Source organism: Oncorhynchus tshawytscha, linkage group LG04 (assembly GCF_018296145.1).
Source record: "Oncorhynchus tshawytscha isolate Ot180627B linkage group LG04, Otsh_v2.0, whole genome shotgun sequence".
Taxonomy (NCBI): Eukaryota; Metazoa; Chordata; class Actinopteri; order Salmoniformes; family Salmonidae; genus Oncorhynchus; species Oncorhynchus tshawytscha.
In genome coordinates, this window is record NC_056432.1 from 14,451,145 (window position 1) to 14,474,188 (window position 23,044).

The 23,044-nt window shown below is 46.8% G+C and overlaps 1 protein-coding gene across 3 annotated transcripts in view; it reads right to left on the reverse strand.

Annotated features, from left to right (window-relative positions):
• LOC112249434 (multiple C2 and transmembrane domain-containing protein 1-like) overlaps positions 1-23,044 on the reverse strand; it is a 224,689-nt gene that overhangs the window by 1,733 nt on the left and 199,912 nt on the right. For all 3 annotated transcript variants that reach the window (XM_042320354.1, XM_042320355.1, XM_042320352.1), the window contains 3 exons: positions 8,301-8,410; positions 6,498-6,607; positions 6,080-6,177 (listed from right to left, as the gene is read on the reverse strand). In XM_042320354.1, the coding sequence (XP_042176288.1) occupies positions 6,080-6,177; positions 6,498-6,607; positions 8,301-8,410 (318 nt within the window). The remainder of the gene's footprint in view (positions 1-6,079; positions 6,178-6,497; positions 6,608-8,300; positions 8,411-23,044) is intronic.

Consider the following 23,044-nt stretch of genomic DNA (forward strand, 5'->3'; position numbering starts at 1 on the left):
TGGGGTCATTTATTTACCATGTTTTATTGCAACTCAATATCAGGAAGGTGTTCCTAATGTTTGGTATCCTCAGTGTTTGCCGAGGAGCACAGGGAGCCAGTGGGGGTTTCTGCAGAACATTCTCTTTCATCCAGAGAAAGGATAATGTACTAGGTAATGGGTGTTCAAGCATCACATCCTAGTAGCTTAGCCTAAAAAACCAAATGCTGTCATTCTATTAGCCCCTCACTCACAGAAACACAGTCCCGCAAGACACTGAGAGACACACACCCTCTCGGTATCACTGAAAGCCTGAAGTACATTACACTCCACACTGACTGACACCCTGTAAGATTTGCCAGACAAGTGACTGACATCCTCTAAGCGTTCCCCTTCTCCAGTGTGGTCGCTCTGTTCGCTGCGGCCGGAACACAAGAATCTCTCATCATGGTCGTCTGAGAGTTAGCTAGCTGCTTTCCCATTTGTCTCCTGCTGCTTAACAGTGCCACTTCAACAGGCAGTGTCTAACCCTTAATCTGTCACACGAAACATCTCAGACACATCAGCCTGTCAGTGCATTAACCCCCTCCAGTCAACCACACACTGTCTGTATGCTATTTCAACTCCCCTACACAGCGGTCACCACCAATGTCCCATAAAGGGATTGGTGACTGGAGTCCATATGTTCCTCCTCTTCTTATCACTAACAGCACCAGGTGGGGCTGATTCAGAGCTGCAATGTCCACGGCCTACAAGAAAAATATCTTTCAAAACATAACATCAATTTACAGCTGAACAAATAAGGACATGGTGAGAGAGTGGAGGAGCGCGGAGTGGAGGAACTAGAGGACGTGGTTCTGTACATATGTACTGTTCCTGGTGATGATGAGCACAGACCCAGGGGGAGAGGGAGAGAGACGGGGGAAGAGAAGGATTCCGGCCACAAAACAGTGGGGTGATGACAGATACTGTTTTCTTATGGGTTGGGATCCTTTTCTAGTCTGGCCAACTAAAGCAGCCACTGGAGCAGAAGCCCAGGGGACCCAGGTTTTTATATGGGCCCGTCCCATCTGTGCTGCTGCTGGGATGAACGGCTGCACTGTGTCAGTCAGGCTTTCATTATGGGAGCTTAGGGGGCCGTGGCAGAGCTGGTGGGATGCCACTGTCTGTCGAGTGAGGCTGAGATCATGCCATGTCCATGAGTGATGGAATGAATGGGTTCATGAATGATTGAGTGAGTGAGTGAGTGAGTAAGTGAGTGAGTAAGTGAATGCACATCTGGGCGTGGGACAGGTTCACTTTAAATAAGTGCTTTGCCAGGAGACATTTGGGTCACTTTCTGGAGCACAGAAACAACCCTGATCTGACTTTTGTTGTTTGTATACTGTTGGCCATCAATCCACTGTCATACAACATTGGATATCTTTTCAAAGGCAAAGCAGGGAGTGAGGGTAAAGCCGACAACACATCCCAAGCAGGACATTGTATTATCACTGCCTGTTAAAATCAAATCAAATCTAAATGTATGTCACATGCTTCGTAAACAACAGATGTAGACTAACAGTGGAATGCTTGATTCCAGGTCCTTTTCCAACAATGCAGAGTTAAGATAAAGTTACAAAAACATAGAAATAGTGACACAAGAAAAAAATACCCAGGTTATTTATATACCGTATAGGGAGTACCAGATGGGAGTCGATGTGCACGTGGACGAGGTAATTGAGGTAGATACATACATATAGTGATGGGTAAAGTGACTTAGATAATAGACAGTAGCAGCAGCATATGTGGTGAGTGTGAATGTGTGTTTGAGTGTGTGTGACTGTGTGTGGTGTCAGTATGCATGTGTGCACGTGCTATGTGGGTCTGGGCGTATGTAGTGTGTGTGTTGGGATGTCAGTGTGTGTGCATAGAGTCAAGGCAAGAGAGTTAGCTCAAAAAAGGGTCAAGGCAGGTAGTCATTTAATTAGCTATTTAGCAGTCTTGTTTTGTAGTCATGGCTTTGGGGTAGAAGCTGTTCGGGATACTGATGGTTCCAGACTTGAGTTGCCATACCAAGCGGTGATGCAGCCAGTTAACATGCTCTCAATGGTGCATAGGTAGAACTTCTGGAGGATCTGAGGGTCAATCCAAATCTCTTCAGCCTCCTGAGGGGGAAGAGGCGCTGACGTGCCCTCATGTAGTCCACAATCAGCTCCTTTGTCTTGTTGACGTTGAGGGAGAGGATGTTGTCTCTGATCTCCTCCCTATAGGCTGCCTCATCGTCGTTTGTGATTCATCCTACCACCATTGTTGTGTTGAAGTCGTGCACTGCCACGCATTCGTGGGTGAACAGGAAGTACAGGAGGAGACTAAACATGCACCCCTGAGGGGTCACAGTGTTGAGGGTCAGCGTGGCAGATGTGTTGTTGCCTACCCTTCCCACCTGGGGCAGCCAGTCAGGAAGTCCAGGATCCAGTTGCAGAGGGAGGTGTTCAGTCCCAGGGTCCTGAGCTTAGTGATAAAGTTGGAGGACACTATGGTGTTGAATGCTGAGCTGATGTCAATGAATAGCATTCTCACATAGGTATTCCTTTTGTCCAGGTGGGTGAGGGTAGTTTGGAGTGCAATAGAGATTGCATCATCTCTGGATCTGTTGGGGAGGTATACAAATTGGAGTGGGTGCAGTATGTCTGGGATGATGGTGTTGATGTGAGCCATGGCCAGCTTTTCAAAGCACTTCATGGCTATGAAGTTAAACGCCTACAATTCCCCCAAAAAGTTTGCAATTTGGGACTGTCTGTTGCTATTCAAATCAAAATCCTTCTGGGGAACTATACAAACAAAAGTTTACATGTCAGGAAAAACTAGTTTTCAGAAGGAGGGAAAAGGAGGGAACCAGATAAAACAAAAGAAAGAGGAGAGAGAGAGGTCTCTCAGAAGAGCTGCCAGAGAGAAACACGTCACACGTTCCATTCCTCCTTCCGGGTGACAGGCCTGCCGTCAGCTCTTGTGGCTCCGCTCGCTCGTGTTCACGCTCACCCTTCCTAATAAAGCTACGCCGCCCCGCATACGAAAACATGGCGAGCTAGTTAAAGTCAAAAAAGAGAGAGAGGGAGAGAGAAGGGTAGCAATTTGCTTTGAAAAGAATTGTAGAGCACAAAGATAACATCTATGGGAGACAGTGGGTAAAAGACCTGGCGCTGCTCAAAGGCTGCTCCACCCTCGCTCCTCTCCTCTCCTCGCCACCTTCCCTCCTCCCCCCATGTTGACAGTTGAACTACAAAACAACCTTTGAAGTGTGCACTGCGGAGGGGGCGCCGCATATTCCAGAGAGCGTTTCGTTTAGCAGTGTCAGGCGGCGGCGGGCGGCATCCCGGGACCCGGTGTTCCACATGGCTCTCTCTCTTTCTCACTGTCGCCCTGCCGTTAAGTGAGAGGATTCCAGTTTGAAGGCACTTGGGCGGGCGGGTAGCGGAGCAGGAAAAGGCAAATATAAATAAGTCAATGAGAGGAGACAGAGAGACATCGTTTTAATGATACTACCCTATGATGTTTCTACAGGGGGAGAAAAGTAGCTGCAGGCTTCATCTTTTGTGATGCCTATAACCTAGCATTATGGGTATTAAACGGTGCCAAAAAACAACAGCTAGCGCACCGACACCCACAGACAGGGGATTCAGCAGCACTCAGGTCTACTTTTCACAGAGAATAAGCATGTCAAGGTGAAAGCAAGGCAAACAGACAAAAAGAACACAGAGGAAAGTTTTCCCAGCAAGTTTGCAGGCTGCTAAGTGGAGACTAATTGCTTGCTCAATGTAAAAGGTTTAAATGTGTCCCAGAGATGACGAGGGAGGGGGACTGTGGCAGAGCAGAGTGGAAGTTGTGATGGATGGGGTCTGGCACCTAGCCTCAGCCCTTTAGCCTCGTTCAGCCCCCTTTGACCCCTGACCTCTGAAGTCCCCAACCCAGCAGCCAATCAGAGCCATAATCCTTCAATGACGAGTCATGTCTATTTCTATGGAGGGGTTAAAACCTGCTACTTTACACCGGCTATAAAGGAGCACTTGCTATGCTAATTGCTACCGTCCTATTATGCAGTCCACAGCTCACATGGCTAATGGCGTCATAAAGCATGCTGGTACACGGAGCAGTCCCAGACACCAGGTTGGGAATACTTAGGTTGATTATGGCTTTTGGCCTCGTTTAGGGCACATGGAGGATTCCCCTAGACCGTAAAGGTAGTTTACTCTGGCATAAAATCACAACCAGCCATCCAGAGGGGAAAGTATACAAGGCAGCCATTAAGGTTACAGACTAGGAAGAACATGAAGGAAAACGGAGCAGCTATAAACGTAAACTGAGTAGCAAGTAAAGATATTACACCAAGACTTATCTGTGGCTTTCAGCCAATGCAGCACCTTTGTGCTGGTCTAGAGGGTTGCCAGTGCTGTTAGAGGCATAGTGTCTTTAAGCTAAAGAGCACACTGTATAAAGCCTGTGTAGCTTTAAGGTAAAGTGCACTGTTAAGTGTTCACTGGGGCTGAGGGAGTGGCAGTCAACCGGCCCGTCACCCACTCCCCAGCACAAACAGAGAAAGACAGACAGAGACAGAGACAGAGACAGAGAGAGAGAGAGAGAGAGAGAGAGAGAGAGAGAGAGAGAGAGAGAGAGACAGAGACATAGAGAGAGAGACAGAGACATAGAGAGAGAGAGACAGAGAGAGAGACAGAGAGACAGAGAGAGAGAGAGACAGAGACAGAGAGAGAGGCAGAGAGACAGACAGAGACAGACAGACAGACAGACAGACAGACAGACAGACAGACAGACAGACAGACAGACAGACAGACAGACAGACAGACAGACAGACAGACAGACAGAGAGAGCGAGAGACAGACAGACAGAGAGAGCGAGAGAGAGACCGAGTGCCACACTGGGGCCCTGAAATGTCATCCGCAAAGCTGGCCGGCTGGACACAGGCCAGGGAGGGGACTTGGCCCCTGCAGCCCCCTTTGACCCAGAAACACAGGCAATGAGGTGAACCCACCACCGGAGGCAGCGCAGGTGAGAGAGCAGAGCAACGGAGTTCTCAGAGTTCCGCCTCTGGAGCGGAGCAGTAACAAGAGCTCCAGGGTCTGTGGGCTGGGGATTGTGTGCGTGTGTGTGTGCGCATCCGTGGGCTGTCCCAACCAGCGGCCCCTCATTAATGGGCTCGTAAAGTCCTCCTACCTGCCGGCCCCTCCGACTCCAGGTGTGCAAGGTGGCTGCACCTCAGCAGAGGGCCACCTTGGCCTCATTTGGATCAGGGCTACCTGCCGCTGGAACGGCCCTGGAAGACTGTAAATCCTCACGGGGGGCGGACTAGGGCAAAGCGGGGAACGAGGATTACGACCTTTTAAAGATCAAAGAGGTGGCGGCCAACAGGCGATCAAAGGGGAGTGTGTTGGCGCTAATGTGGCAGGGGATTGGGTCGAGTGTGTGTCTGTGTTTCTCTGCTTCCAGCAGCACAGCCTGAACACTTTCACAAGCTGCCGTTAAACAGCAGCAGCACCTTGGTTGGGCGCGTCCAACCCAGCGGCCTCAGCGTTAATCTGATCTCACGGTTAATGTAGAACTAAACCGCGTGAGGGTGGTTAACTGTTGGTTTAACTCTATAATGACTCAGTCACAACAGCAATTCTTCTGGATGGATTAAATCAGACCGGCCATAAAGACCTTCGCTCACAGGACCTTATTCATTCTGTGGAATCAGGAACTATTGAGCAGGAAAACACTTCATAATAGTTGGGAATATGGTAATATATGGTTTGCTAATATGTAATAGCAATAAGGCAGCCGATATTAATCACTGTGGAAATCCCTATTAGAAAGCAAAATCTGTGAATGCAAAAGTATGGAGAGAGGAGAAGTGTGGAGAGAGAGGGGGAGAGAGAGAGCGAGCGAGGGAGGGAGGGGGAGAGAGAGAAGGAGAGGGAGGGAGGGAGTGGGAGAGAGGGGGAGAGAGAGAGCGAGGGAGGGAGGGAGGGGGGGGAGAGAGAGGGAGAGAGAGAAGGAGAGTGAGGGAGCAGGGATGGAGAGGGAGGGAGCAGGGAGAGAGAGATAGGGATGAAATCACACCTACCACTTGAACATCTGAGGGGACTCTGGACAGGAAGTCCAAGAGCTCGTTGTTGTCAATGGTATACGGGTCACGGAGCTTCTTGCTGAATTTATTCACCCCTGCAGGGAGCGAGGGAAATAGGGAGGAGAGCTGTTCAGCGCATGAGTCACAAGAGCTCACCTCCTTTCTTTCTCTCGCATTCTCTCCCCCTCTTTGTATCTCTCTGTATCATCACAGCCCACTTTCAGCCCTCAATGTGTTTCAAAGCAGAGTGCAGACACCATTAGAGACCAGATCTCCCCTCTCCACCCCTCAAGAGACCCCCAATCTATCCCCAATCTAAGCTCGTCATAATGGATACACTTCATTAAGGTACTATACTGCTCCATTGTTGTCTCATAAACGCAATAGTCATTAGAATAGATTTTTAGGCACTGACCCCAGGCCAGGACGATGTAGCGTAGGGGGATATAGTAGATGAGAACAGTGGCCACACATAGAGCCACGATGGCCAGCCAGCTTAGGAAAGGCACTGTCCAGTTAAAGGTGCTGTAAAGAGAGTAGGGGAGATGTGTATTAGTTCATTATAACAGCATGATTCACCTATGTGTAGACAGCAAGCATCCTTTAGTTCTCCAACTTTACCCTCCAAGTGAAACTGACTAGGGAGCTTCACTAACTTTACTGCCTATGTGTGTACATTTAAAAGCATTAAAAGCAACAACATTTCAGTCATTTAATGGACTCTCTCGACTTAGTTAGTGCGTTCATCTTAAGATAGCTGCAGTCGTTGAGAAAACCACAAACACTCAATCATAATAAGTAAAGTTTTACTTAATAATGTAGCTATCAACAGTCAGTACTAGAAGGAAAAGTGCAAGTCTTAATTCAAGAAAGGCAAGGATCTTCGTTTTTTGTGGGATTAAATAATGTAGCAAAAGCTTGAGTGTGTGTTCTTGTGTATGTACAGTACCAGTCAAAGGTTTGGACACACCTACCTATTTATACTATTTTATACATTGTAGAGGTGTGTTTGGTGTCATTGTCCTGTTGAAAAACAAATTATAGTCCCAATAAGCGCAAACCAGATGGGATGGCATATTGCTGCAGAATGCTGTGGTAGCCATGCTGGTTAAGTGCACCTTGAATTCTAAATAAATCACAGGCAGTGTCACCAGCAAAGCACCATCACACCTCCTCCACCATGCTTCACGCTGGGAACCACACACACCTACTCCGCATCTCACAAAATCTCAAATTTGGACTCATCAGACCAAAGTACAGATTTCCATCGGTCTAATGTCCATTGCTCATGTTTCTTGGCCCAAGTAAGTATCTTCTCCTTATTGGTGTCCTTTAGTAGTGGTTTCTTTGCAGCAAATCGACCATGAAGGCCTGATTCACGCAGTCTCCTCTGAACAGTTGATGTTGAGATGTGTCTGTTACTTGAACTCTGTGAAGCATTTGTTTGGGCTGCAATCTGAGGTGCAGTTAACTATAATGAACTTATCCTCTGCAGCAGAAATAACTCTGGGTTTTCCTCTTCTGCGGTGGTCCTAATGAGAGCCAGGTTCATCATAGCACTTGATGGTTTTGCGACTGCACTGCACTGCACTGCACTGCACTGCACTGCACTGCACTGCACTGCACTGCAAATGTTCCGGATTGACTGACCTTCATGTTTTAAAGTAGTGATGGACGGTCGTTTCTCTTTTCTTATTTGAGCTGTTCTCATCATAATATGGACTTGGTCTTTTACCAAATAGGGCTTTCTTCTGTATACCACCAGAAGGAAAGAAATTCCACAAATTAACTTTTAACAAGGCACACCTGTTAATTAAAATGCATTCCAGGTGTCTACCTCATGAAGCTGGTTGAGGGAATGCTAAGAGTGTGCAAAGCGGTCATCAAGGCAAAGGGTGGCTACTTTGTCTTGATATGTTTAACACTTGTTTGGTTACTACATGATTCCATATGTGTTATTTCATGGTTTTGATGTCTTCACTATTATTCTGTAGAAAATAGTACAAATAAAGAAAAACCCTTGAATGAGTGTCCAAACTTTTGACTGGTACTGTATGTATGTGTGTGCGTGGTGTGTGAGTCTGTTTTCCAGCCAGCTCGACAGGGTTGAATAAGATGTGACAGGGACAGGCGGGTAGGCAGGCGGGTGGTGAGGGCGCTGGTGCCAGGAAGCATTGGAGAGGCGGGACAGGCGCCGAGGAGGAAGCTTACTACTCACTTCTTTATCCTTTCGCCATAGGATGCCACTTCATCCAGGGCATTTTGCACACTGATGCACACATCCTGAATGGCATACAGCTTGTTGATGAAGCCCTTTCTCTCCGGGTCCTGGAGGAAAGTTACAGGGAGAAGGAAAAAGAGGAGAAGGAGAGATAGAGGAGAGACAAAGAGAGAGGGAGAAAGAGAGAGGAGAAAGTGAGATAGAGAGAGAGAGAGAGAGGAGAGAAAGAGAGAGAGAGAGAGAGAAAGAGAGAGACAGAGACAGAGAGAGAGGATAAAGAGAGAGAGAGAGAATGGTGCTGGGCACATGCATCTTTCAACAAAGAAACATTTAAAGAGCTTCAAAGACTTGAAAAGGGGAGCCAAATCACGAGATATCCTCATTCCATTGACTGACTACTCTGCAAGCTATAATAGACATTTGAAAGTCTGCAGAACAAATCAGAATGTTTTCTCTCTTACAGCGAGCACACAGGGAAATGGGAATATGTGATTAGGGTGAATTTAGCTGAATGCCAAATGGATGATTGAATGTTTTGACTGCCAAGACAGGCTCACTTTGTTGTTGGCAGCACACTATGATGTCACCAGAAGTGAAATCATTATCATCGTCAGCACCATGACGAGCTCCTCCTTTTCAACTTTTGATGGTTGAGAACATTAGCAGGCCATAAGAACAGAAAGGGACGCGGCAGGTCAATCTAAAAGCCTCTACTATTAGACACAAAGTACAAAAGAGGAAATCATGCAACAGTAAATGAGCTGCTGTAGGACTGACTGACAGACGAGTGGGACAGGATGTGGTGACTGACTGACAGACGAGTGGGACAGGATGTGGTGACTGAGTGACAGACGAGTGGGACAGGATGTGGTGACTGACTGACAGACCGGAGTGGGACAGGATGTGGTGACTGACTGACAGAGGAGTGGGACAGGATGTGGTGACTGACTGACAGACGAGTGGGACAGGATGTGGTGACTGACTGACAGACCGGAGTGGGACAGGATGTGGTGACTGACTGACAGACGGACCGTGTGTGGAGTGGGACAGGACGTGGTGTGACTGACTGACAGAATGGAGTGGAACAGGACGTGGTGACTGACAGACAGACTGGAGTGAGACAGGATGTGGTGACTGACTGACAGACTGGAGTGGGACAGGATGTGGTGACTGACTGACTCACAGACTGGAGTGGGACAGGACATGGTGACTGACTGACAGAATGGAGTGGAACAGGATGTGGTGACTGACTGACAGACCGGAGTGTGACAGGATGTGGTGATTGACTGACAGACTGGAGTGGGACAGGATGTGGTGACTGACTGACAGACAGACTGGAGTGGGACAGGACGTGGTGACTGACTGACAGACCGGAGTGGGACAGGATGTGGTGACTGACTGACTGACAGACCGGAGTCGGACAGGACGTGGTGACTGACTGACAGACCAGAGTGGGACAGGATATGGTGACTGACTGACTGACAGACCAGAGTGGGACAGGACGTGGTGACTGACAGACAGACTGGAGTGGGACTGGATGTGGTGACTGAATGACTGACAGACTGGAGTGGGACAGGACGTGGTGACTGACAGACAGACTGGAGTGAGACAGGTTGTGGTGACTGACTGACAGACTGGAGTGAGACAGGATGTGGTGACTGACTGACTGACAGACTGGAGTGGGACAGGACGTGGTGACTGACTGACAGACGGAGTGGGACAGGATGTGGTAACTGACTGACTGACAGACCGGAGTGGGACAGGATGTGGTGACTGACTGACTGACAGAATGGAGTTGGACAGGATGTGGTGACTGACTGACTGACAGACTGGAGTGGGACAGGATGTGGTGACTGACTGACTGACAGAATGGAGTTGGACAGGATATGGTGACTGACTGACTGACAGAACGGAGTGGGACAGGATGTGGTGACTGACTGACTGACAGAACGGAGTTGGACAGGATGTGGTGACTGACTGAATGAGTGGGTGAGTAAGGACAGAGAAAGATGCAGACTTTTGTGGTGGTGGTGGTGGTGTGGACATGACTGGAGGAGTGGGGTCGCAAACCAGGGCTCTCGGTCTCTGTCTCCACAACAGACAAAGATGGGAAAAGAGCATAGCAGTGCTCCAGCATTTCACCACTAAAGTGACCTGTGACCTGTCATGGAGTCCACCTGTAGTTTGTAAGGACCGTCATCTACGGTCAGGAAACACCAGATTCCCCAAATGGTGTAATAGCTGAGGGAACTGAGAGAGGAGGCAAAGGAAAGACCTTGGAAAAGCAGGGATGCACTTCTACAGAACATTTCCACAGGTGTTGTCTTATAGTATGTAATTCAATGCTGATTATCAACCAGGTTTACTCAAAACTACTTCTCTTCAAAACCACTTTCCACTTCATGGCAGAATGGACAGTTATGGATGCCCACCTGTGTGTGAGAATTCTACAGGTCCATGCTGTGCTCATGGAGTTCAATACTGAAAGAGAACAGTCACATCACAGAAATAACAAGGGAATAATTCATCATTGATGAGAATTAGTGGACCAGGAAAAGACACTCAACTGTTCATAACCCCCAGGCCCCAAACCCAAACCGTCCCCCAGAGACCCCCATCGCACCCCCTATACTCCTCTTCCTGCTCTTCCTGCAGGATCAGGCATTTGATAAATGAACCCCGTTGCAGCCAGGGAAACCACAAGGCCTCCCTGAAAAACCACACAAGACACGTAGATATAATTAGACAGGGTTATTTTCTTTTAAATATTTTTACAAGCCTCCTTTCTTCCCCATCTGTTTTCTATTATTGGTTCCAACAAAGCCCCATGTCCAGGGTCCACTGTGTTGGGTTGTGTTGGGTTGTGTTGGGTGGGGCTTGGTGGGGCTTGGTGTTCTGGGCCTGGGGAGTGTTCTAGGAGCTCCGGGAGAGTGTTTGCGGGACAGGGGAGCGGTGTGAGAGAGCGAGTGGTGGCGGAGCGGAAGGGTTAGAGGTCATCAGAGTATAAACCATTGCCACATGCCCCTCTCAAACCATGGACTGACTCCAATTTCCTCCCTACAAATGTAGGGCTGAGAGGAGTAACAAAAACACGGAGCCAGGGAGAGGCTTGTTTTGCTGCTCCCCAGCATGCCTCCGCACTACCTAGCACTCCCCAGCACTCCCCAGCACTCCCCAGCACTCAGATGCTAAAGCAACCTGCTCTTAGACTGGGATGGAATCAACTAGCACACCACATGACCTTAGATAATCGTGATACAAACAGCTGGTTCTGCTATGGTCCAGTAAAACCTTACAATACCCTTTGTTACATTATGCTAACTTTACCCTGCTTTTCTTTGCCTTGCCCATTATTTTTGTAACCTTGACATCCATCGCAATGTTTTGTTTTTTAAGGGGGTAGATCAGCGTTAATAATGTAGATAGATTGTGGCTTCTATAATGTAATTGTACCATACTGTATATATTTTTGTTGCATCATGACCTTGTCATGCACTATCATTTCATCGTTGAGGAGGGTGTTGATATGTAGTACCCTGTCTGGGATGACAGCACCAATCACAGATCACTGTCAAGGTCAAAAGTTGCTTGTCTTCAAAAGTGTGTGTAAAAAAGGAGACAATACAGACTGGTGTCTGTTTCTTAGATACGGACTGGATTTTGACGTTCAGGGTTTGCACCCTTCACGTTTTCAAACCTTCTTTCATGTTTGTATGTAAATGTTACAGCTCCAGAAAATCGTATAGCTTCTGCTAAATCGTACATGCTGAAGTTCAAAAACTCAACAGAATTGGTGGCCTAGTATGTCCTAACTACGTGCATTGATGAGGCTACGCCATTGCTAACTTTAATTAGCAGTTTTGGAGTGGGTAACATGCCATACAATGACTTCAAAGGAAATCCCAAGTTGAGAGAGAGAGAGAGAGAGAGAGAGAGAGAGAGAGAGAGAGAGAGAGAGAGAGAGAGAGAGAGAGAGACTTTTAGTATGTAGAGACTTTAATTAGTATGTAGAGACTTTTAGTAGTAGAGACTTTTAAAATTGGCAGTGGTGACCAAACAACACCCAAATCAACTATGTGTGTACCATATTCATCTAATTTGCTGCATACTGGTACGCTATGTGAAAGTTTAGCTTGCTTGTTTGCTCCAAGGTCTTTGCCTTTGTGACCCATCCTGCCGGGAGTGTGAAGGTACATTCTACTCATCTAGTGTGTGCTGACATTTTACTGACTTGAAGAAAACAACTTCTAAAAATGTTTTCCATCATTAGAACTGTATTCATAATGAATGTGTGTGTGGAGGGAGGGTGGTGACAAGGGCCACTGGAGTGTCTGTTTGTGTTGGTGCATTTATTATAAAGTGCCGTCTAATTATGTCACAGAAAATTCTTGCACATAAACAAAATGCAGACGACTATCAACTCCCCTGAGTCTCTCACCACCACCACTGTCTTTGAACTAGCCTAGTCACTGACTTGGAGTCGGTGGTATGGGGTTCTGTACAGTCTGTCTATGTGTGTGTGTGTGTGTGCACAGATCCATAAGGTTAGGTGTGTATGGTTTCTCATTCCCATCGGTTGCCCCTCTCTGGAGATGGGTCTTTACTATAGGAACAGTGGGCCTGTCTTTCTGTCTGGTACTGGAATCACTCTGCTCCAACGTCTGTCAAACAGCCTTTGTCCCCCTGTAGTCCTTGATGTGCCCTTACTCAGGTTGGGGATTCAAACCAGCGACCTTTCGCTTACTGGCCCAAAGCTCTTAACCACTAGGCTACCTGCCACCCTTCTGTTCTGTGTTCGGTTGATCTGGTCTGTGCTATTATAACTGTAAGTCCAGCATGGGGATGTGTGCTGGTGACTTACACACATGCACTCTATTCAGAGGAGTTGCCACCAAGAGGGTGACAGACAACTGTACCAATGTAGCAAAATAGGATGACGATTCCCCTTCATGCTGGTCTATGGTCAGTTTTGCATTTTCCCCGTTAATGGTTAAGGTTAGGATTTAGGGAGAGTAAGCTGATCCTAAATATATGCCTAAGGGCAACTTCTAACCCAGATAATGCACATTCTAAGGGATCATTAGATCACCAAAGTGCTACCAACCTCTCCTCATGGACAGAGACATGATGATGTCATCAAACGGAGCCCCTGCAGCACAGGCTTGAGCAGCAGCTCAGTATATTCCAGTTCAGTTAGCAGCTGGATAAACATCAGGACACCTGGAAGACTGTGTGTGTGTGTGTGTGTGTGTGTGTGTGTGTGTGTGTTGCCCTCTCCAACAGATAATTTAGTCCAATCTAAATCATATGGCACAGAGCCACTCATCAGCGGGATCTGATAGAGTTCAAGATGAAGGAACGCTCAATTTTACATCTGAGACAAATTGCATTGAGCCCCGCTGGTAGTGCTGAACATGAAAGCCCAGTGTTTCAGTGTGAGGGAGAACTTTCTGCCGTCTATCAACTTGCTGGTCTTTTATATCCGCAACATTTAGAGGGTTGCTTTTGCTGCGGGTCTATGTTTTTAAAATCTATGTTTATTTACAGTGTCTTCAGAAAGAATTCACAGCCGTTGATTTTTTCCACATTGTGTTAAATGGATTAAATGGAGAATTGTTGTCACTGGCTTACATAAAACCCCATAATGTCAAAGTGGAATTATGTTCTTTGACATTTTTACAAATTAATAAAAATGGAAAAGCTGAAATGTCTTGAGTCAAAAAAGTGCTTAACAGGTCACATAATAAGTAACTCTTTGTGCAATAATAGTGCTAACAATATTTTTGTATGACTGTCTCATCTCTGTACCCCACACATACAAAGAGTAAGGGAGGTTTTTCAATGCAGCACAGAGAAGGAGACCGATTGGTAGAAAACAGACATTGAATATCCCTTTGAGCATGATAAACTTATTAATTACACTTTGGATGGTGTATCAATACACCCAGTCACTACAAAGATACAGGAGTCCATCCTAACTCAGTTGCCTGAGAGGAAGGAAACCGCTCAGGGACGTCATCATGAAGCCAATGGTGACTTTGAAGATGTTTAAGTTTAATGGCTGTGATAGGAGAAAACTGACGATAGATCAACAACATTGTAGTTCCTCCACCATACTAACCTAAAACAGAATAAAAATATTCCAAAATGTGCATCCTAAAGTAATCCTGCAAAAAATGTGGCAAAGCAATTAACTTTGTGTCCTGAATACAAAGTGTTATGTTCGGAGCAAATCCAATACAACACATTGCCGAGTACCACTCTCCATATTTTCAAGCTGAGGTGGCTGCATCGTGTTATGGGTATGTTTGTTATCGTTAAGGACTGGGGTTTTTTTCAGGATAAAATAAATACGTAATGGAGCTAAGCACAGGCAAACTCCTACAGGAATACCTGGTACAGTCTGCTTTCCAACAGACACTGGGAGATGAAATCACCTTTCCAAAAGACAATCATCTAAAACATAAGGCCAAATTTACACTGGAGTTGCTTACCAGGAAGAAAGTGAATGTTCCTGAGTGGCCAAGTTACAGTTTTGACTTAAATCAGCTTGAAAATCTATGGCAAGACCTGAAAATGGTTGTCTAGCGATGATCAACAACCAATTAGACAGAATTTTTGAAAGAATAATAGACAAGTTTGCACACTGCAGGTGTGGAAAGCTCTTGGAGACTTACCCAGAAAGACTCACTGCTGTAATCACTGCCAAATGTGATTCCAACATGTATTGACTCAGGGTGTTGAATACTTATCTAATCAAGATATGAATGTTTTATGTTTCACAACTTAAAAAGAAAAAAACTTTGACAGAGTATTTTGTGTAGTTTAATCCCACTTTGTAACAACAAAATGTAGAAAAAGTCAAGAGGTGTGAATGCTTTTTGAAGGCACTGTATATTTATTTGCACTACCACTGTGAGTGCAAATGTCAATATGTGAACGTGAGTGTGTGACCATGTTTGTGTGCACACGCATGTGTTTGCGTGCGTATGCCTGCATATGTGTGTGTGTGTGAGTGTGTGTGTGTGTGTGTTGACCTGTCAGATATGTGTTGATCAGCCTACTGCTGAGCCAACCTTTATCTATGTATCTGGAGCAGGTATCTCTATGGGGGGAACACCAGGGGGGAAACATGGAGGCAACGCTTGTCAGCATGTTGTGAGATTGTTAGCAGTTTGTTAAGGAAATACAACCTACAGTGACACTAGAGACAGTCTTATATATACACAGCCAAGTTAGGTTAACTGCACACTGCTTTGTGAAGCGGAGGACAATGAGATTCCTGAAAATTAATTTAAACACGCATAAATATTAAAACGAGAGATGTGCATAGGGTATGTCTCATTATATTTCTCATCAATGCTACCATTTGTTGTATGAGAGGAAGTCGTGTATGGTACGCTAGTGGATGAGACATTTTGAACTCTATAGAGATAGTTGGTTCTTAACTGACCTTAGGCCTTGAGAAGGAGGGAGGTCACCATTGGACACAATCTCAACTACATCTATAAAGATGGCATGGTGATCTGTCAGACTGTGTAATCTCACATTATTCTGCCCCAACAGGCACATCAGAAAAATGAAACAAGTATTTTTGACTGTATTCCACAGAAGTCAGGATGAGCCTGCAACACTGACGACTGCTCTCTGCTGTAGAACACTGACGACTGCTCTCTGCTGTGCAACACTGGCGACTGCTCGCTGCTGTGCAACACTGACAACTGCTCTCTGCTATGCAACACTGACAACTGCTCTCTGCTGTGCAACACTGACGACTGCTCTCTGCTATGCAACACTGACGACTGCTCTCTGCTGTGCAACACTGACGACTGCTCTCTGCTGTAGAACACTGGCGACTGCTCTCTGCTGTGCAACACTGACGACTGCTCTCTGCTGTGCAACACTGATGACTGCTCTCTGCTGTGCAACACTGATGACTGCTCTCTGCTGTGCAACACTGACGACTGCTCTCTGCTGTACAACACTGACGACTGCTCTCTGCTGGGCAACACTGACGACTGCTCTCTGCTGTGCAACACTGGCGACTGCTCTGCTGCAACACTGTGACTGCTCTCTGCTGGGCAACACTGGCGACTGCTCTCTGCTGTGCAACACTGGCGACTGCTCTCTGCTGGGCAACACTGACGACTGCTCTCTGCTGGGCAACACTGACGACTGCTCTCTGCTGTGCAACACTGGCGACTGCTCGCTGCTGTGCAACACTGGCGACTGCTCTCTGCTGTGCAACACTGACGACTGCTCTCTGCTGTGCAACACTGGCGACTGCTCGCTGCTGCAACACTGACGATTGCTCTCTGCTGCGCAACACTGACGACTGCTCTCTGCTGCGCAACACTGACGACTGCTCTCTGCTGCGCAACACTGGACTGCTCTCTGCTGTGCAACACTGACGACTGCTCTCTGCTGGGCAACACTGACGACTGCTTTCTGCTGTGCAACACTGACGACTGCTCTCTGCTGTGCAACACTGATGACTGCTCTCTGCTGTGCAACACTGACGACTGCTTTCTGCTGTGCAACACTGACGACTGCTCTCTGCTGGGCAACACTGACGACTGCTCTCTGCTGTGCAACACTGGCGACTGCTCGCTGCTGTGCAACACTGGCGACTGCTCTCTGCTGTGCAACACTGGCGACTGCTCGCTGCTGTGCAACACTGGCGACTGCTCTCTGCTGTGCAACACTGGCGACTGCTCTCTGCTGTGCAACACTGACGACTGCTCTCTGCTGTGCAACACTGGCGACTGCTCGCTGCTGTGCAACACTGGCGACTGCTCTCTGCTGTGCAACACTGACGACTGCTCTCTGCTGTGCAACACTGACGACTGCTCTCTGCTGTGCAACACTGACGACTGCTCTCTGCTGTGCAACACTGGCGACTCGCTGCTGTGCAACACTGGCGACTGCTCTCTGCTGTGCAACACTGACGACTGCTCTCTGCTGGGCAACACTGGCGACTGCTCTCTGCTGTGCAACACTGGCGACTGCTGCTGCTGTGCAACACTGGCGACTGCTCTGCTGCAACACTGCGACTGCTCTCTGCTGTGCAACACTGGCGACTGCTCTCTGCTGGGCAACACTGCGACTGCTCTCTGCTGTGCAACACTGGCGACTGCTCTCTGCTGTGCAACACTGGCGACTGCTCTCTGCTGTGCAACACTGACGACTGCTCTCTGCTGTGCAACACTGACGACTGCTCTCTGCTGTGCAACACTGGCGACTGCTCGCTGCTGTGCAACACTGACGATTGCTCTCTGCTGCGCAACACTGCTGCTGGCAACACGACTGCTCTCTGCTGCGCAACACTGACGACTGCTCTCTGCTGTGCAACACTGACGACTGCTCTCTGCTGTGCAACACTGACGACTGCTCTCTGCTGTGCAACACTGACGACTGCTCTCTGCTGTGCAACACTGACAACTGCTCTCTGCTGTGCAACACTGACGACTGCTCTCTGCTGTGCAACACTGACGACTGCTCTCTGCTGCGCAACACTGACGACTGCTCTCTGCTGTGCAACACTGACGACTGCTCTCTGCTGTGCAACACTGGCGACTGCTCGCTGCTGTGCAACACTGGCGACTGCTCTCTGCTGTGCAACACTGGCGACTGCTCTCTGCTGTGCAACACTGACGACTGCTCTCTGCTGTGCAACACTGGCGACTGCTCGCTGCTGTGCAACACTGGCGACTGCTCTCTGCTGTGCAACACTGGCGACTGCTCTCTGCTGTGCAACAACACTGCTCTCTGCTGTGCAACACTGACGACTGCTCTCTGCTGTGCAACACTGGCGACTGCTCGCTGCTGTGCAACACTGGCGACTGCTCGCTGCTGTGCAACACTGGCGACTGCTCTCTGCTGTGCAACACTGGCGACTGCTGTGCAACACTGGCGACTGCTCTCTGCTGTGCAACACTGACGACTGCTCTCTGCTGTACAACACTGACGACTGCTCTCTGCTGGGCAACACTGACGACTGCTCTCTGCTGGGCAACACTGACGACTGCTCTCTGCTGTGCAACACTGGCGACTGCTCGCTGCTGTGCAACACTGGCGACTGCTCGCTGCTGTGCTTTAATTGCACCTGTTTTTTTGTGGCGCACAATAAATTGTAAATGTCAAACGTGACAGGATTCTAGGATAAGGCTTCCAAAGGGCATTTGAAAACAGTAGACATCCCAGAATCTCCCTCTTCAAGGCGAAACCATTAACAACGCAAATCAGAATTAACAACGGCAGAACAACACTGACACATCAACACATCAGGAGTAGACTAAACAATGTGTTTGACCCTCTCCTATTTGTTAATTGCGATTTTTTTTAAGGCACCGCATAACTTCCATCATCACGTAATGCTGAATGGTTTACGAGTAAAGCACTACAGATCTATATGGGAGTGTGCTCAGTAAAAAAGGCAGCTCTTACATCAAAATAGTAGAACAAACCTTCTGAATTTCATAAAACTGATATGAACAATGAGAACGAATCCAGTTTTAAGCCACCAACACTGTTCACCAAAGTTCCTATCTAGAAGGAAAAAAAAGAAGCTTGAAGTTGAACAGCTCATCTGCAGGACATGATTATTAGCCCCAAGAGAGTTTCCACAAACAGCCTCACCTAGGTGGGGATGCCTAGAAATGACATCTACTTTATTTATCTAGTTTAATAATCTGAAAAACAGAACCCTACAGCAGTGGCGTGTATTCATGGATGTTAAATCATTTATCATTTATCATTTAATCATTTATCATTTAAGGCTGAATGTACTTTATCTTACCGGAGAAATCTTTCTAGTCAGCGAAACAGCACACCTCTCTCTCTGTATGTGTATCTATCTAAAAAAAAAGGTCTGGTCACAAAGAGTATGACATTTTTGCCACCCGTAACATTGAATGCAAGGGAAGCCAGTGAGCATTTGGGAAAGGGAAAGGGGGATACCTAGTCAGTTGTCCGCCTGAATGTATTCAACTGAAATGTGTCTTCCGCATCTTCGGCGCCCGGGGAACAGTGGGTTAACTGCCTTGCTCAGGGGCAGAACAACATATTTTGACCTTGTCCTTTGGCCTACCTTGATAAAAAAATATATAAAATAATGGTCTATCAGCGTTGAGCTAAACTGAGTGAGCTCAACTGTGAATGGTCCTGACGCACCCCAAAAAAAGTGTCAAGAGCAGACCGTTTGGATTTTGCTTCACTCCTATCATAGAGAAATACATATTTGAGAGAAGCAACTTGAATTGTTGTGTTGTTGTCCTCGGGTGACTAGCTAGCCATCTAGCTAAAATTGGACTAGCTAACGTTGCCCATGAAATGAAGTTAGGCTAGTGAGCAAGCATTTTAGCCAGGTAGCCTAGGACAACAAAAACTAAAAGCGTGTTGTGTTTGACAGAGTCTTGGACTGTTTCGTCAACATGAAAGAGAGGAGGATGGCATTGGCGTTTCACTACAAGTAGGATGAGTCAACATGTTCTTTCTACTTGCACAAACGCATGCACATAGACACACACAAATCAAAACCATGGACAGCTACATCATATTTAGCTTACGTTGATTGAACTAAATCATTTTTGCTATCTTTTAGTTGTCACTGTATAAGACTAAGCACAGGTTGATTTGATGATGTTGAAATGTTGAAGTGTAAATGGTGCTGGAATAGTGGAGGCAGCTCCTGTTTTCTTTGGGACTTGCAGTAACTCTCCGTTGTTCTAAATCAACAGTTGTTTAGTATTCCAAAAATGTCAGAAAAATTTACTTTCTTGACCATGCTGTAAGTCAAGTAACGGTTTGTTACATGCAATATGCTTTGTAGACTTCACCATACAGAGGTTTCTCTTCGTTTTTGTGATGGTGTGGTTGAATTTATTCAGAATTTACTCTTCTTATTGTCTCTGCCTTCGGCCTATATATCACGGCATATGAACTAACAGGTTATAGAGCTTTGTTCTGGCTTGGCTTCCCCAGTGACAGCAGTACAGTACAGTCTCTTTCAGACCGTTATAGACGCAGTTCTCAAACCAACCAGAAGGGGCAAACTGCAGGATCAAACCTGTTGGCTTGTGGCACCAAGCGACTTCTATGTCTGATAACCATTCAGTCACCTTTAACCCATGAAGGTCAGTGATCTATCCTCATGGCCAGGCCTTGACCACACTGTACCAGCGGCCGCCATAGAGGGCATGTCTGTCCTATTAGCAGACAATACTAACCTCCTCTCCCTCCGACCAGCTACAGATATCTCTGTGCTGCTGGCAACTTGCCAGCACGACATGAAAGAAGGCAGATGGTTCGTTTTGAAGCCGCAGTTTTAATACATTATTTATTTCACAAGTAATCCTTGGGTGAATATCTTTTTTCCCCCTCCCTCTCTTTTCATAACCACATAAATATCTGTTTAACCGGTCCCTGAGATGCACGGCACGTTCTCCCCCCTAATCAAGCAGTGCTCACTCGCAGACACAAAGAGCCCTGGAAGGCATACAGGATCTCACAGTTCCTTAACAGGGGAGGGGGGGGTTGCTTCGACAGAGCCAAAGTCAAACTCCAGTAAACTGTGACAGTTGAAGGTGGACCGTGCAGATGCCACGGTCTCTCATTCTAAATGAGGCTTTTCACCCAGCCCGTTCCCATGGCGAGGGTCGCTGTGACGACTGAGGATAAATATACACATAAGTACATAAAGGGGAGTATGTGGAAGGAGGTGGAGGAGGTTGATTTTCAGGTTGACCTCTACATCCCATGACTCCATCCTAAAAGGCTCCATCCTAAAAGGCCTGGTGTCTGTGTTTGTGTGTTTGTGTGTTTATGTGTGTGTGTGTGCGTGTGTGTTTGTGTCTATACGTGTCTGTGTACTCTTCTAATGGGGCCAGGGTAGTGCTGCCATGATCACCTTTCCCATCTCCCACTGGGGCCTCTCACCTCAGCCAACCAGCCTCTCCATCAGACAGACTCAAGGTCGGCACAGTGGCCCTGGAACCACCTGCACCCCTCTCCACCATCCAACCCCCTCACCCTGCCACGTTTCCCCCGCCTGCCCCCACCCCTGCCCCCATCCCCTTGCTCTCCTTCCCTGTTCTCTCCAGGTTCCCGGGTGGCAGTTTGTGATGAATGGGACACCATTACTCTTCTCCTTTGTTGGCCTGGTTTAGCCGCTGCCCTCTTCCAAAAACAAGGCTGTCACATTCACAACATCCCCAGCACTACACTACTCTCAGCCCTCCTTTGTTCTCTGAGAACCCAGGTTAAAGGAACAGGCATTTCAGGGAGGTATTAGTGATGTAGAGTAAAATATACTGTATGCATAATAAGTCCAATAGCACAAAGACCATATGTGTTTCTCAATCCTGATCGAGGCAAGCCACAGGTTGATGCTATGTTTTCAATTAAACCAACCCCATTCATCGGAGGGAACATGTCTGGCCTTCAAACAGTGAGAGACATTTTTCCTATCACAAATTGACACATAACAAAAATAAATGTATTATACACTATGGTGCAATATCAATGTAATATGACAGAGTAAGTCGTGCTGATAGTTAATTTGCTCTGATTCATCAACTTGCTTTACAAAATCAAGGCCAATTCATTCTGTATTCATAACACCTGCAATGTCATTACGTATGTGTGGAGATAAAACAAGAGATCGGGACAATTGGAACATTTACGTGTTTGAAACGATGTTTAAGAAAAAAGGCCCATCACCACAAAGTGATGAGATTGTGCCTTCAAACGGAGAATAAAATATGCATCCTCAACGCTCATAACACATTTATGACTCTTGTTAAAAGAAAAGGAGCAACTGCCTCTTCCCATGCTTGACTTTGAGACACAGGCGCAGCAGCTGTCATGTGATGTGTTCCAGATTCCAGCCAATCAGAGGGCAGAGCGTTCGAATTTGGCTGCTGGGGGGCAAGGAGACCCACAGCTGGGCTAAAACCATTGACAACTACGTGCTGTTTTCAAGGGATTGTTAAATACATTTGATAAATGATTTGGTTTTAATGGCATCACCTCTTGAAGAGCAGTCAGAACTACACATTTCTGATTATTCCACATTTATCTCTTTCATCAGAGTTATACAGCAAGTAACTGCATGTTTTATGATCAGTAAACATCCATTGATCAAGTCATTTCAGATACAATACATGTGGGTAGCATATCCATTTGCCATGTAGCTAGCTAAGCAAACCATGTGTCATTTAGCTTGCTTCATCAGACATGAGGTTTTTGTAAAGAGCTTGACATCGGTAAGTCCTTGTCTTGGTAAAGTTGTCAGTCAGACTACTGTCATCACCACTATAGATGGCAAGCAAATCAAACAATATTTGGATATAGCCATCTAGTTTATCCCCTGAAAGTTAGCTTGTTAACTAGCCATAATGACATCATCTGTTATTAGCTAGCTAGCCAATTTGATGTGATCCATCAATAAATGTAGCCTGTCATGTCTGTCAGCAGCAATCGTGATTTAACACTCTTAGAAACAATATTGAAGAGGGGATAAAGTTGGATCTACTTACCACTATATTTAGTCAACTGAACACAGTTTAGCTTGCAGAGCAAACATTATCAGCTGACAGTACATTGGCAAATGTGTCCTCAAATGAGCCCACAAAGGATGGGAAATGAACCTAAACCACTCGTCAGTTATAGTTCACTTTTATTTATATCACTCAAATATCCATTTAATAATGGCCAATATTGAGAGATATCGTAAGGCTACC